The 15,432-nt window shown below is 56.2% G+C and overlaps 6 protein-coding genes across 6 annotated transcripts; 4 read left to right on the top strand and 2 right to left on the bottom strand.

Annotated features, from left to right (window-relative positions):
- Positions 1-1,199: 1,199 nt before the first annotated feature.
- phoB (regulatory cyclin phoB) lies at positions 1,200-2,950 on the top strand. The gene has a single exon (XM_024849781.1). It carries the CDS (start codon positions 1,346-1,348, stop codon positions 2,546-2,548), a length of 1,203 nt encoding a protein of 400 aa, XP_024700726.1. The 5' UTR covers positions 1,200-1,345; the 3' UTR covers positions 2,549-2,950.
- A 162-nt stretch (positions 2,951-3,112) lies between these two features.
- P170DRAFT_389229 (putative tRNA-specific adenosine-34 deaminase subunit Tad3) lies at positions 3,113-5,158 on the top strand. The gene is made up of 3 exons (XM_024845860.1): positions 3,113-3,361; positions 3,477-3,528; positions 3,589-5,158. Exons 1-3 carry the CDS (start codon positions 3,253-3,255, stop codon positions 4,928-4,930), a joined length of 1,503 nt encoding a protein of 500 aa, XP_024700725.1. The 5' UTR covers positions 3,113-3,252; the 3' UTR covers positions 4,931-5,158.
- On the bottom strand, positions 4,987-6,667 carry P170DRAFT_457790 (putative MFS multidrug transporter; the record flags this gene model as incomplete). The annotated part of the gene is made up of 3 exons (XM_024851742.1): positions 4,987-6,213; positions 6,280-6,449; positions 6,646-6,667. The coding sequence occupies 3 exons, from the start codon at positions 6,665-6,667 to the stop codon at positions 4,987-4,989; spliced, it is 1,419 nt and encodes a 472-aa protein (XP_024700724.1).
- Positions 6,668-7,487: 820 nt separating this feature from the next.
- On the top strand, positions 7,488-8,911 carry P170DRAFT_512119 (cinnamoyl-CoA reductase). The gene is made up of 5 exons (XM_024854959.1): positions 7,488-7,873; positions 7,960-8,113; positions 8,206-8,253; positions 8,338-8,430; positions 8,513-8,911. Exons 1-5 carry the CDS (start codon positions 7,532-7,534, stop codon positions 8,869-8,871), a joined length of 996 nt encoding a protein of 331 aa, XP_024700723.1. The 5' UTR covers positions 7,488-7,531; the 3' UTR covers positions 8,872-8,911.
- P170DRAFT_512118 (uncharacterized protein) lies at positions 8,912-14,286 on the bottom strand. Its single transcript, XM_024854958.1, has 3 exons — positions 9,771-14,286; positions 9,526-9,714; positions 8,912-9,470 (listed from the first exon to the last, which is right to left on the bottom strand). The coding sequence occupies exons 1-3, from the start codon at positions 14,043-14,045 to the stop codon at positions 9,315-9,317; spliced, it is 4,620 nt and encodes a 1,539-aa protein (XP_024700722.1). The 5' UTR covers positions 14,046-14,286; the 3' UTR covers positions 8,912-9,314.
- A 481-nt stretch (positions 14,287-14,767) lies between these two features.
- P170DRAFT_478385 (uncharacterized protein) lies at positions 14,768-15,427 on the top strand (the record flags this gene model as incomplete). The annotated part of the gene is made up of 2 exons (XM_024853557.1): positions 14,768-14,784; positions 14,896-15,427. The coding sequence occupies 2 exons, from the start codon at positions 14,768-14,770 to the stop codon at positions 15,425-15,427; spliced, it is 549 nt and encodes a 182-aa protein (XP_024700721.1).
- Between the last annotated feature and the right edge of the window lie 5 nt (positions 15,428-15,432).

Genomic DNA, 15,432 nt, shown 5'->3' with positions numbered 1-15,432 from the left:
TTTCTTTCTTTCTTTCCTGGTGCGGTAAAGGCAATTGGCCGGGAAATTCGATATGGACCATAAGAGACGCTTGCCTGAAGACATTTAGTACTGTAGACTGTATGATTCGTAAAAGGCACACCCGAGCGATTGGTTTCTTATTATTGATCTCCTACTCCGTACTCCGTAGGTCGATATTCCCTTTCTGCAGCATCGGTGGCCCTACTGCGTAGTGCTGAAACGGCGGACGCTGGGAAAGCAGGATAGCAGCCAAGCTAAGCAGAGCTAAAAACGCCAACTACTGCATGGGCAGAAGAAAAGAGGGGAACGCACGAACTGCCGAGGATACGATGCAATGATGTATTCCTCCCAGAGCAATAATGATTGGGAAACTATCTCCAGGATATCCATGAATGCAGGACTCTGAACCACTCTCTGAACCACTCCGAGTAGTAGGATAATAGTAAGACGACCTACTCGGGGCTCCTCCGTACGAGAATCGCAGTGCCGCGGCGCCATCACCTGACCGGGGCACATTCGAAGGAAGACCAGGAAGAGAGGGATTTGGCTGACGTCCTCAGTGCAATCTCGAGGGCTTGTACACCCCAAGGCTCGATGTGATTGACCGCCCTGGTTCGACCGAAGCTTTCTTCGCGGCTGAGAAGTGGTGAGACGTGCTCGATCCCATGTCGACGGAGGTATGGCCCCGATTGACTCTCACTAGTTCCAGACTTACGGCGTAGATGAGTGATAAACATAAGGTCCATCTCGAGCTGAGCACTCAGGCGGGTCGGGGTTCCGTGCCGAGAACCTTTGGAAAGGGCCTGTACGGTAATGCATCGGTAATAGGGCTGGGCAAGTTTTAAAGGATTGCATCCGCTGCGGCCGCGGATTGGCCAATTCCTCAGGATACGGTTCCCGTCCACCGAAATTCCCTGTTTCGATACGGCTGGTTCGTCTCAGCCTTACGCTGTTTGGTCAGACTGCCGTGGCTTGGCTTGGCGGCTTTCCCTTTTTTTTTTTTTTTTTTTTTTTTTTTTTTTTTTTTTTTCCTTTTCTTTTATTACGAGGCAAAATCTCCAGGTTCCCCTCCTCTGCCGATGATTATTTGGTTGGACGACTTTTCCCTCTCCTTTTCCCTCATCTCCATCTCCATCTTCATCTCATTTTCTCCTCGTGCACACTTTCTGCTTCATCACCTCCCCGCATTTCAGCGTCTTTTTTCAAAAGAGCTGGACGCGCAGATCATGATGCGTCTGGGCACGCCATCCTCCTTAGTAGCAGCAGCACAAGGTTTCGCAGCGTCTGCCAGCTCCGTTGCACGTCGTTCAGTCGTGCGCCCACGTGGTGCTCTCGTTGGGCGGAGATGCTAGTTTCCTCGCCCTCGCCCTCCGCCCTTCGCCCTTCCTCCTCTCCTTCCTCGCGCCCCCCTCGTTCTTCTTCTTTCTCCTCTCCCTCCTTTCCTCGTCCCCCGGTCGCCTCTGCCTCGTCCACCGCCGCCGTTCCGACGACCGCCGCGCCGGGATACCATCACCACCCGCATCAGCACTATGAGCCTGCCACCCACCCAACTGCTGCATCGTCTGGTAGTCCTCTCTCTCGGCGCTCCTCCCGCGTGGCCATCGAAGAGCTTCGATCGGCCCTAACTCGCCACACCGTTGCTTCTACGTCCTCCGGACCCTCAGGGGATCTCCCGGGCGGCCGATCCGCTGGGCTGACCACCCTTGGGGGCGGAACTATCGCCTCGTCGAACGCTGCAGGTCACACTGACACCGTCGTCCCCTGTCCTCAACCTCCCTGTTCTTCCGACCGTCCGACCAATAACGGTGCCGCTCCCCATCCCTCCGCTCCCGACTCCGCCGCTCCATCATCTTCCGATCCCCCAATGACCGCCCCCGTTCGCAACGGCGCAGGGAATAGCGCAGGGTCCAACAAGCGTAACAGCCCCAATGACCCCGTTGCTAATGGCGCGCACACGGCCGGCCTGGCTGGCTCCGACCTCGAAGGCTCGCAGACCAAGCGGTTGCGACCGAGCAAACCCGCCGTCAAGGTGCTCCCCGCCCAGTATGAGGAGGCGGATCCGCGGGACATTGTGATCTTGATCTCTAGCATGCTCATGGAGCTGATCCGGTTTAACGATAAGATCCCTCTGCACCAGGGCCGACTGACGCGATTTCATTCCCGGACGCCCCCGCGGATATCCGTCCAGGATTACCTGCAGCGACTTGCCACCCACGCGACGCTTTCGCCACCCATTCTATTAAGCATGGTATATTATATTGATCGACTGTGCGCGCTTTATCCTTCCTTCACCGTCTCCAGCCTCACCATCCATCGATTCCTCATCGCCAGCGCCACCGTTGCCAGTAAGGGACTGAGCGACAGCTTTTGGACGAATAAAACGTATGCTCGCGTTGGAGGAATCAGTATGACGGAACTGGCGCTCCTCGAATTGGAGTTTCTGTTCCGCGTAGAGTGGCGCATTGTCCCTCAACCCGAGGTGCTGGTGGACTATTACCAAAGTTTGGTGGAGCGTTGCGAGGGATTCGAAATCCAGCGCGACGGTTAAAAAAAAATATCTTCTATCTTCTATCTTCATTCTCATTGTTGTTTCCCCACGACGGAGTTCATTTCTTTTTAATATTTCGATTTATGGGGTGGACCATCTGCACGGAGGACCAACCCCGCTTCTCCGCGATTTATCGAAAGATGCCCCTCCCCCTTTCCCCCTTGTCACAGTACATATCTTGCATAAGACAGGCCACGGAGTTGATGCTGTGTATACATACAACACAAGAAACGCGGCCCAGTGCCCCCGTTGGGTTGATTATAGACATTCCATTTCTCCCGTTTGAGCTTCTCATCTCCATTGCTTTGGGCTTTCATGTGCCTCAACAGTCGGTGCATTTACGGATGACTGGCTTTTGGGGCGTGTACATAATTCCATTAAACATCTACATATCTATCGGTGATCTCCCAAATGATCCTTTAAAGTTTTGGCCCGTCTTTCATCTGTAGATCCCGGATTGGCAAAGGGTAGGGCTTAGGTCATAGGGTACCGCGCATAGGGTTTGAGGGCCCGTCGAGACCGCCAACCTTTCTCGACCGGGATTTCCTCAAATCAGTCTCTCTCGGAGAATTCAATCCCACGCAAAGATGCCGTGAATCTTGCTCCTACTCTGTCTCACAATACCCCCTCCTCCCCTCGAAGAAGCAATTGTATCTTGAGGACCACATTTGCCGATTATACCCCGCTCTTCGCCAACCATTTCCATGGACCAGTCAATGGGCGCTCAGGAGATCCTCAAGGGAGTGCAGCCTCTCGTGGGCCAAGTGATTCCTGTGAGAACCGTGCAGGAGGCACGGCCGCGTATAGAATTTGGTGCGTTTAGTGTGTGAACTTTTTTACAGTCCACAAGGGGGATAAAGCATAGAGGAGGGGCAAAGGAGTTGCCCCCCCCCCCAAAAAGAACGGACTTGAGCTGATACCACAATAGGCGATGCCTATGTAGTAGAGGTCAATGTGAAAGGTGCTTCCAAAGTAATTAAGTGAGTGTTTCACTCCAAGTTCATTTCCATGTACCTCGCACCTGTGCTTACAGGTCCTAGAGCGCTAGACTCGAAATTTCCTCGCGACTCATCGCAATCAACAAACCACCTCCGACGATTCGCAAAGCATACCCAATTGCCAGAAACGTTGCGATCCACTCTCATCAAAGGCGAGCCCTCTTCGCAGACGATCTTTGCCTTGATTATGCCTCCTTTACCCGACGTTGGCGAACTTCGGAAAGTCCTTGCGCCGTTCGTCCCTATACCTCCTACTCCGGACGCTGAGAACCCCTCGTCCTCTGCACCGTCCACCACACCGGATGAAATCAGTCTTTACACGATACAGGTTCCACTCCTGCCGCCTCTGAATGTACCTCAGGCCGACAACTGGTCGGCCAAATTCTGGCCGGTCGTTTTCAACCCCGCCGCTCCCAAGGCCAACATTGCTCCGCCCCCGCAGATCCTGACTCGCACTCACGAATCGATCCAGCCCAAGGCCGGATACTACCTGGCTCTGGCGTTCAAAGTAGCGGACGAGGCGGAACAGTCGGGGCGAGGGCGCCGAGTAGGGGCAGTGGTCGTGGATTCGGAACTGGAATCTCAGATTGAGACGACCGGTGACGATGCGGAGACTCGCTGGGCAGATGCGGTTGTGGCGGTCGCTGGGGATGCGCGGTACTCTCGTCGAGAAGCCGGCGCGATGTCGCAGTCGGAACTACATCTAGGAGCGGGTCCCAATCCTGCCAGCGAGACGTATAACCCGGACCTCGAGGGTGGGCCAGAATTGCACGCGCTGATGCGTGTAGTTGACCTCATTGCTGGGGTGCGGCGCCAGGCTAGCTTGGAAGAGGAGAGGCCACATTTAAACCCCTTAGAGGCATATTTCCTATCGAAGTCGGAGAGCTTTTCCGAAGACGCCTTGGATGAGTCGAGGGAGCACTCCCCTGTTGCAGAGAAGTACCAGAAGACTGAGAAGGAAGCGATTCCCCGATCGTCGTCTTCGGGTGATAGCAAGCTTGCTCCTCGGATCCGCACGCGGGAGCATGGCGGCTACCTCTGTACGGACCTTGACGTTTATCTGACCCACGAACCATGTGTGTGCTGCTCGATGGGGATGCTTCTCTCCCGCTTCCGATCCGTGACCTTTCCTCGACAGGGACGCATGATGACAGGAGGATTGGCATCGGAGCCTGTTGTAGCTCCGACGGCGGACACGGACGAGATCGACGAGCCTTCAAAAGATGGGCCTACCGAAGAGTCTAACGACACCGCTTCCCAATCTAATCGGGAGTATTACGGACTGCACTGGCGAAAGGAATTGAACTGGCGGGCATTGGGATTTGAGTTCATCGAGAACGGGTCGTCAGACCAAGGGACCGAGAAGGTTGACTTTCATGCATAAGGATTCGATACACGCTCCCTGGGCCTATATATACACGATGGAAATTTCAGAACTGGTCACACATCGCCTATTTTCCTCCACTCATGCCCATAAACATACAGCAGCCATAGCAGCGGCGAGATAAGGCACCAAAAGCCCGCGATGATGGTCCCTACCCACCCAATGCCCACGACATCGATCAAGGGCAGCACTCCAGCCACTATTCCAGCGCCGCTCAAGAATTTGAACAGGTTTGTGACTGCTACGGCCGTGGCCGGTTGGTATGCATTGAGGTCCACGATCAACGCGTTCAGTGAGTTGTTCACTGCGGTGTTGGCGTTGCCTAGCAGGAATAGAATGACCAAAGGACCGGCGATATGAACGTCGTAGTTCATGATCCACCCGTAACCGAGCATGCAGATACTCGAGAGATACACCAGCGGCAATGTCAGCTGCAATCGGACTCGTTCCAGGGGGATCTCCCGTAGTTGTTGTGCGGTCTGCTGGTTTCGTTGCACCTCCACCCCGACTTTCCGGCCGTGGCGCCGGAAATTCCAATCCATCAGCGTACCCATCGTCCAGCGCGCTGCGATGCCCCCTGCTGCGTACGGAAGATAGCACAGCCCAATCCGCAGGGAATCAAAGCCGTATTTCCGCTCCAGCAGGGCGGGAATGCTGCTTGTGACGGCAATAGACCCGCAGAACAGGAGCGTGCCGCCGAGGACCAGCATGCCCATCGCTTTGGTTTTCACAGCCCTGACGCTGTCCAGGAACACTGAACCCTTGGGGAACGACACGCGAGTATCATAGTCGGGCTTTTCGTAGGTATGTGGGCGGATCACCTCCAGCACCGGTTGATTCCAGGGCTGGGGTAGCAGACTTCCATTTCCCACCACCGCACGACAGGTTTCACGCAGGAACAGAAGGATCACCAGGATGATCACTGCCGTCAAGATGGCCAGGAACCAGAACACGCTTCTCCAGCCCAGGTATCGGGTTAGAACTCCGCCCAAGATGGGGCCCAGCGCCGGCCCGACGGTGTATCCCATCGAGGAATACGCCATGTATTTTCCACGCTCGGCGCGAGTGACCAGATCGGATGTTGTCGCAATCGCAACCACGGTGGTTCCGCTACTTCCAATACTCTGGAAACATCGCAGGGTTGTCAGGGCCGGAAACGAGGTCTGCAGTGCCAATCCAACGTTGACTATAAGGTAGATGGAGAGGCAGACGAGGAGGACTGGCCGGCGGCCTCCCCGGTCTGAGATGGTGCCGGTGAATAAAGGGATCACACCTTGCACAATCTGCATGGAAACCACGTCAGTCCTGTTGTGCCTGTACGACCTGACTAGAAAGAGAACGGACTTTACCATGAAAGCAGTGATGGTGAAATTGATGTCACTTCTCGAGACATCCAGGTCATCCGCCAGCGATCCTATGGCCGGGTAATAGATGCTCTCTGAGACGGGGGCCAGAAAGCTCACCAGGGATGAGATTATGATCGAGAATTTCTTCTGCCTTTCGGAGAAGACGCTGTGGACTGCCTGAAAGTGTTCATCACGTCCCGACTCAACGGACTCCCCAGCCATGGTCAATTGATTTTCACCACGGACGGCTGATTGTAGATCTGGTCCTGTTTGTCCAATCTTCATTCCGAACTGTCATTGCCATCGACAGGCGAAGACGAACGGGCAATTGCGAGGCAATTCAACACAGCGTACAGTCTTCAGCCTTACTTCTGCGTCGCGGCTCATTCATTGTTTTCGGGGCCCACTATTTCAGGCCTGCAGGCCATCCCTGTTGCATTGCATGGTAGAAGTGATATATTGCGTTTTGGGAATGACTATGTTAGATCTACGAATGTGATATCACCCCTTTCACATCGAATTCTACTTGAGTCAACCCTATTCTGGACGGTTATATGATGATCTACGGGATTCACCAAACCCTTGCTTCTAGTATTTACTTGGAGGGAAACTTGACAATCTCTGCCGAGTTGCACCAATCCAGGGGCATTCCGATGCGACATTCTTATTGTGTCAACAATCTTATTTCAATAGGTCGCGTGACCCTTTTCACTTGCCTCTTCAATATTCCAAATATCTTTCCCTGAATCGCCCTGTGGACAGCAGTGGTGCCACAAGTGAATTCGACCAGTCACATGGATTGACTAGAGCCCAAGAACGAATGATTATTTGGAGCCCACCTGCAGGATCAGCAGATCGACGTCAAGCACCGTGATCGGCGTTGTCAAGTCTGTTTTTTGCTATCTCTGTAGTATATGGGCCTTATACTCGAGCTATCTCTATGCTATATATACATCTCTCTCTGGATTGAACACCGAGATCTCCCGGATCGCGAAAGCCCGGCGGAGTAACAATATTACTTCTATCATTATATCTCTGAATTGAAGTTGTAGCTAATCGAAGGGAAATGATTCCATGAATGACCAGAAAGGGTCCCAAATGAAGTACTATCAACTGACATACAGCACGGCAAAGACTTTACCCCGACCCCATGACATCACTTGACACTGTCTTCATCTCTCTCTCTCCCACTTTGAATTCCAATCCACACACTCTGCATTAGTCCAACCCAGTAAAGAAAGAAAGAGGAAACAAAATGCCCCAGCTCACCATCCTCGGCGCAACCGGCAACCAAGGCCGAGGGCTGCTCCGCGCCCTCCACGCCAACAAACACCACCACCCGGACTTGACCATCCACGCCATCACGCGCAACCCGGCCTCTGAATCCGCGCAGTCCCTGCTCTCCGACTTCCCAGAGCTCCGCATCCGCCTGGTCCCCGGAGACGTCTACCGCGCGGAGACCCTGCGCGACGGGTTCCGCGACGCAGACGCCCTCTTCGCCATGACGCATAACCGGCTCCCGGGGCGTCTGATCGAGACCGAGGACGAGATGAGGCATGAGTTGGTGGCGGGGAGGAATATCGTCGATGTGGCGAGGGTGTGTACCTCCCTTTTCCCCTGTCACTCTTCGTTCTGGTGTAGGTGAGCAAGAGAACTAGAGACTAAGTAGATGTATGTGTATAGGAATTCCACATCCCGCACGTCATCCTCAGCAGTCTGCCGAATCTATCGCGGTGCAGCCAGGGACGGTTCACCAAGGTGTTTCATTTCGATCATAAGAATCAGATCGAGGAGTGGGCGAGACAAGAGCTTCCTGCCGTCACGGTTTTATATCCGGGTTTGTCTCCTCCCCCTTCCCCGTTTGAACACATGCACTGGCCAGTGAGCCAGTGGGGTGGGTAGTATGACGAATGTTAACATCAATCAAAGGGTTGTATTACTCGAATCTATCAACACCGCAATATTGCCGAAGAACGGGTCCGTACTGCATTCTACTCCCTCATTCCAAGCTATATACAGAAAGGAAGCGGACAGCGCTAAAATGCCATGTCACATGTATAGAAGACAACATCGTCCGATTCTGCGCCCCCTGTCCACCATCTAAACCAGCTGACTGGGTCGATCCGGCCTGGGATATAGGTGTCTACGCGGCTAGTATGTCCTCCTAGTCTCCGTGCTATATAATGCCCCAGATGAAGGGGGGGGGACGAAAACCTACTTACTAACTTAACCACAGAGATCTTCCACCTCGGGCCTCACAAAACCGCCTCGAAGATCTACCCCGTCGTGGCGCCCAAGATCACCTTCGCGGACATGGCGCGCACCTTCTCCGCCGTCACGGGCCAGCGCGCCGTCTTCGAGCCCATCTCGCTGGACGAATGGGGCCAGATTGTGGCGCGCGCGGCGGGCAGGGGCTACGAGCGGGATATCCGGCAGATGATGGAGTGGATTGTCGTGGCGCCGCAGGAGAAGGTGTGTTATGGCACGATGGACGAGGCGGAGGATTTGTCGGGGGTGGATTTGGGGGTCAGGGCGTCGACGTTTGAAGAGTGGTTGGTGAGGTCTGGGTGGCAGGGGCCGCCTTCCCAGGGGTAGATTACATGGCTGGTATAGAGATAGACAGATGGATTGAAACAATAGATATATGCAAATGAAATTAGGTCATGGTTATGTCTCGTATCAAATGGCAACTCGCTGCTCCCGCAGCCAAAATAACACGAGCGCCAACAAACAGATGGAAAAGACCGCAAAGGCCCCTCGCTAGAGATATGCAATGATTAATGAGAACATGCATGCGTCGCCTTCATTTGCGTCCCCTGTGCTGCTCCACCGCGGTGGATTCCCAAAGGTACAGGTCAAAAAGGAAAAGGAACGCCCCAAGGAAAACCACGCATCTCAAACTTTTATGCTTTTATTGCCATTACTTCCATTATGCATGATGATCATCAGGTGGACCGAGGGCCGAGATATTAGACCTAGTCATCATTACCGGATCAAAGCAAAAGATAAGAAAAGAATAACTTCATCAACTCCAAATTTTATCCCTGAAGGGCTCGGGCGCGGCGCGAAAGAGGAGGAATCTTTCGAAGGATGGGATCGTGCGGTGCGTTCTGCGCAATTGACATGTACAAGGTTTCGAGACGCTGCAGCAGTACCGACATGATTCTAGGCGCGACTTCAATAATGTCCGGATCCTGTCGAGAGAAATTAGCGGGGACAGAGTTTTCATCTTCTATCCGGGGGACATACCATGGGATTCACGGTTTGCAGGACCACATCCAACCAGGCGAGACGCTCGGTCACGTTCGTCTGGAGAGAAGACGTCACAGCAACACCAACAGATAAAGCCACAATGGGCGAAAGGTTGGTCAGATACGAAGGGCTCAGTTGGATGAACAGATTGTTGAAGAGATCGGCCTGATGTTCGGATTGCAACCACTGTTCACGATCGTTAGTACAAATGCGCAAATCTAAGATCGAAGAGTGGTACAAACCTTGACAGAACCCTCTTCATACCGCCCCTCGCTGATCAACCGGGTGATGTCCGCCAGCTCCGCATCTTGCGCGTTCATGGAACTTCCCGGTCCAACCGACGAGGCAGCCGCGGGGGACTGACGCGAGACGCGTCGCTGCTCTTCCTGCTGAGAGGCCGCAACGTGGTTCAGCTTCAAAATCTCGTTCTGGAAGTTGGTCTGTGCCGCGGCCATTGAAGCAACCGTATCGGACAGACCACGAACCATGGTCGTGAGCTGATCAATCTTGGCGGCGTCGTTCTGACGCTGAGTCTCAAACTGCTGGAACTGCGCCTGCATCTGACGCTCCATATCGGCGCCAACCTTCTCGGTGACTCTGGCAGTCAGGTTCTTGAAAGCCGGCGTGACGGCGTTGTTGACGCTCTTTGAGATCTCGCCGTCCAGGTATGGGGTGAGTTTCTGGCTCACGGCCTCCGACAGGACCTTGACTACCTCCGGCTGCTGCACCGCGCGGCTCACGGATTCGGGCAGAGCCTGGCGCAGCTCGCGAGGGACCACGCCGCCGATCTGCTGGGCAACGACGCTACTCAGCTGCTTTCCAACAGCGGTCGAGGTGAGATCGGACAGAGCGGGGACCACCTCGGCACGGATGCTGTCCGACACAATGCGTGCAAGATTCTTCTCCACGTTCTCGGATAGAGTGCTCGACACCAATCGCAGAACCTGGTCCTGTTTGGCTGCGGACGCGGCATCCCAGCTGCGCCGCTCGTCGTCAAACCGGCGGTACAGTCCTTCGATCTCGCGGCCGAGGCTCTTGCTGAATTCGGCAGACACTCCATTCTGCAGCGCCTCCAAGTGTCGGTCCAGGTTGTCACTGACTCCGACGCTGGGGGTGACGGGGAGAGGTGTGGTCTCGGGGGCAGCGGGGGCGGCCTTGAAAGCATCGCTTCCGTTGAGCTGTTCGCCGCTGGTCGAGGGTTGAGCGGCAGGCACAGGTGCTTCGCTGGAGACTGCGCTGGGAGTGACATCCTTGGCCTTGGCCGGGGCCACGTCGGCCGCAGACTTCTTCTTGTTCTTTTTCTTGTCCTGCTTTTCGGAAGCGGCCACCGTGGCAGCGGGTTCGGCGACCGGTGGCTCATCTGCGACCTTCTTTTTGGGCTGCTTGGTGGGGGACTGGGTGCGAAGCGCAGAGGCGGAAGCAGCAGCGCTGGCCGATTCGGCGCTCGGCTCAGACACCTTCTTGACCACCTCCTTGGGTCCAGTCTTGGAGGGAGTCGAAGCGGTATCCCCGTTGATGGAGGGCTCGTCCGTCACGTACGTCGGGAAGGTCTGGAGCTCGGAGATCTCGATCAACCCCTCTTCCAGGGCGTTGACAGGGCGCACGATCTTGTTGTCGGGGCTCCAGCCCAGGTCTTCTTTCTTGATGTTCAGGCAGGTCACGCCGCGCGAGTGCATCACGTAAAGCTCAAACAGGCTGCTGCTGTCGTCTCCCGCCGCCTTGGTGATGGGCAGCAGATCCAGGCTGCGAAGCTGACCCTTGGAGTTGAAAGACAGTTCGCGGATGCCACTCAGACAGGCAGTCGACTCGGGCTTGGGCAGGCTGCTGTCTTTCTCGGCGGAGCGCTTGATGAACGAGGCCTGCGACATGGGCTGCAGGTTGTAGCGGGGGGCCGAGAGATGGACGAAGTAGATCGAGTTGCGCGTGGGATGACCGACGACGATGATGCCGGATCCGGGGTGATAGGCGACGCTGCAGATGGCATCCGACTCGTTCTCGTGGGGGAACTTGAGCTCCTGCACGGCCTTGCCCAGCCCAATATCCCAGAGCTGCAAGGTGTGATTTTGCTTCAATCCCACCAGAACGTAACGGAGCGCCATCGACTTGACGTAAGGCCGCAGCTTGTCGATGAAGAGAACCGAAGTGGGCCACGACTTCTCCGCGGGGGAACCGGTCACGAAAGTGTTCAGAGGAACACGAACCTCAGTCGGGCTGGGTCCGCTCGTGAAGAAAGCCGAGTTGGTAGCCACCTCGCGGATATCCCAGAATCGCAGGCGGCCGGTCTTGTCGAGGGAGGCGATGACGGTGTCGTCGTCGCTGAACATGAAGTCCTTGCCGGCCTTGCCGGTGGAAATCTTGAGGGCGCGCTCCTTGAAAAACTTCTCGGTGTTGACGGTGCGCTGGTTGCCCGACACGCCATAAGCCGGGTTGGCCGCGGCTTGCGGAGAGATCACGTAGATGTTCTTGCCACGGCCGATGGCGAAAAGACCGGGGTGACGAGAGCTCCGTTTGGCCCGCGTTTTCAGCTGGCCGCCAGAGGTGTTCTCGTCCGAGGCCGGGAATGGGGGGAAGATGAGACTCTCGCTCTCAAGGGCGTCCAGTTCAAAAAGATCTTTGTCGGCCTTGGAGATCAGCGCCCAGTACACGGTGCCGCTGACGCCGATGCCCAGCACGGCCTGCTCCTCGGACACGCCGCTGGTGGTCTGGGACGTACACACGGCGACGTTGAACACGCGGTCGCGAGCCGCCCGGAACACCTGCTTGTCGCTGCCGTCATCCTGGCGGATGATGCGAATACCTCCGTTCTTGGCCAGAGCGTAGACAATGTAATCCGAAGTGGCCGACGTCAGAGAGCGGTCCAGCTGGTCGAAATCCTTCTTGAGACGAGCAATATCCATGATGCCGTCATCGCGCAGGACCGACAGCTTGCCGGGATAGACCTTCACGGCGATCGAGATGAAAGGCTTCAGGGGGAAGTTGTGCACGGCAACCACGCGCTGCTCCTCCTTCTCGGCGCTGTCTTCCGCACTTTCCCAGCTGTCAGCAAGCGCCTCGCCACTACTCTGATTGGCAAATTCCTTGGCCGCAGCGGCAGTCTCTTTGATCGCCTCCTTGAATTCTCCATCCTGGGCAATTTCCTTGGCTTCCGCAGCGGTTTCGCGGAGGTGGCTCGCCACCGATGAAAGCACCTCCTGGGCACTCTCGTCGCGACTCGTCGACACCGCAGGGTTCAGTTGCTCCTCCGCCGACGGGACTGCCGGCTCACCAACATCGCGGCAGAGCTGGTCCACCAGCTTGTCGACGACCTGGTTCACCGCGTTCTTTTGGTCGTCAGCCAGAGGGGGGGACTTGGCGCGCTTCCCCTTCGAGTAGACGGGGGTCGGCTCCACTTCAGTGGTCACGTTGATCTCCTCGGTCGCCGAGACCTCAATGGCCGAGCTCTCGCTAGTCCCGGATTTGGGCTGCGGGGGGGACTCTTTGCGAGGAGATGCGGCGGCCAATTGATCAAAAGGGTTGACGTAGGTAAAGATAGAATCCTTGGACGCCGGAGAGGGTCTGGAAGGAGGAGCAAACGCGTCCGGTTTCCCGGGCACGACGTCCTCGGGCACGGAACCCATGGCTAGGGACTCCTCGACGGCCTGAACGGACGGCATCGGGAGACTGCCAGATTCCACCTCGGGGTAGGGAGATTTCTGGGGGGAAATCGAGGCCGGCGACTGAGACATCGACTTCACCGGACCCTCGGGCACGTCCTGGCCAGGCTTGGGACGGTTCAGCAAGCGAAGAAGCATGTCCTGGGTGTTTTCTGCGGTCGGGGCGGCAGAAGAGCCTTCTCCAACCCCGGCAGATCCAGGATGATACTGCGAGCCGGCGGGTCTCACGGGGGGAGCTGCACCTCCCTGTCGACCGAAGAGAGAAGCGACCAAGTCCGACGCAGAGATGTTTCTCGCGTGAGCGGAATTGTTGCTTTCCTCCGGGACGACCTCGTGAGCATGAGACGGCCTATGCTGGTCCACGCCGGCAACAGGCACCTGTTGCTGGGCAGCGACAGCGGGACCGGCGCCCGATTGATTGAACTTCAACAGGTTCAACAAATTGGCGGCACGATCGGGATTCTGAGGCAGCGGCTGGTGCTGGTGCAGTGGCGGCTGCGGGTGGTGATGTTGAGGATGCAGCTGCTGCTGAGGAAACATGTCACCACGAGGCGTCGGCACGTTGGGGCTCAAAATATCCGAACCGTGGTGGGGAGGAGTATTCAGAGGGGACGGGCTGTGGATAGCGGACGAGACCGACGGGTGACGATAGCCGTGCTGGTGCAGCTGAGGATGAGGGAAGCTCTGGCCATCGTAGGGCGGCTGTTGATGCTGCTGCTGCTGCTGCTGCTGCTGCTGACGGTATCCCGGATGATACTGCTGGGAATAGGGAGGCATGGGAGCATCCTGACCCGGAGTATTGGAAGGAGAGGGACGCGGCCTGATGCTGGCCAGGAGAGCCTGAAGATCGTTGGGGGTGGACATTTCTGTCGCTCGCCGTGAGTGATAGGCGACCTCCAAGTGGGAAAATTCAAAGCTCCCAAACTGGGCGCAAGATGGAAGGACTCTTGAGCTCTCTTTCGAGAGTCCGAACGAAAGAAGCCGCCCGAACTAAGCGAAGGAATGAATGCAAAGGACGGAAGGGATCAATGATAGACTATGATACACAGGGGAAAGAAAAAGGGGTCGATTGAAGGGATTGGGGGGAGGGGGAAAGGGACAAGAGGGAGAGGTGAAGGAAGAGAGGAAGAGAAGAAGCGAAGAAGCGGAAGAGAGAGCGAAAAGAAAAGACGAGCGACGGTGGCTTTTGCCCTGTGGCTGGTGCGGGTATTGTACGGTATGGTATCACACTATCTGGCGGTGCTGCTGCGTGCACACCTGAGAACTCAGGCCAGATTACCGTCTCGTAACCGCCAACCGGGAGATCATCGCCTGCCTGAGGCCTATCGCTGGTCTTCCACCGCTCTCAAGGCGACCGCTGCGTTCATTCATTCATTCATTCATCCATGGCCCACCACTTGTCTGGCTGGCCACGTCCGTTGTTATTCACTCCCCCATCACCTGCAGTACAATCCTGAGCACTTGCATCACTAGCATTTGCCACCCGCCGGCTCCCTTCCGCCTTTTCCCTCTCTCTCCGCCGACTCCTGCGATCTTGGCCCGGAAGAAGTACTGTACATCCCCAGACACGGGAATAGCTCACCACAATGTTTTGTCTACGGAGGTAAGTCAAAGACCCTGAATAAAATGATCAGTCCTATCCCTTTCCCCCTCTCTATTCAGACACAACGTCCAGATGGCTAATCCCGCAACCCCTCCATTCTCCTGAGATTAGCTGGCTGCCGCTCCTCTTCATTCCAACCAACGCCTCCCCACTCTTCATTATCTCCTTCGTCACCCTCACCTACGTCCTCCATCGCCCCTGCATCTACTGCTCCGCCCTGCTCCTGATCCTCTTCATCTCCTCCTGTCACTGGTCCGACCGATGCTTCTTCGACCTGCGCGGTGACTGGTTCGCTCCTCGCTTCACCACCACCAGCGGCACCGTGCTCCCCGCCGGCTCCGACCTGCACTCGTCCTCCTTCTACTCCCCCGCCAATGCCTCGATGCTGGCCCCCTCCGAGACCCTGGCCGAGTACGTCTGGGATACCGTCAACACTACGACCAAGGCCCTCGCCGGCGCCGTCGTCGACGAGGCGCAGCGTCGTCTCGCCCTGAACGGCACCTCCGCCGCCGCCGACGCTGCGGGCGGAATGTCCGATCTACGCCAGGACGAATGGACCGGTATCGGACTGGAGTGGTTGCGCAGCTTGCTGGGTCGACGCGAATGGACCCTGCCGTGTGTGGATGTCAAGATCCGGTTATAGATTGG

This window comes from Aspergillus steynii, assembly GCF_002849105.1.
Source record: "Aspergillus steynii IBT 23096 chromosome Unknown P170scaffold_7, whole genome shotgun sequence".
NCBI classification, from domain to species: Eukaryota; Fungi; Ascomycota; class Eurotiomycetes; order Eurotiales; family Aspergillaceae; genus Aspergillus; species Aspergillus steynii.
Note: the sequence above shows the minus strand (reverse complement) of the source record. Positions and strands in the feature narration are given on the sequence as shown.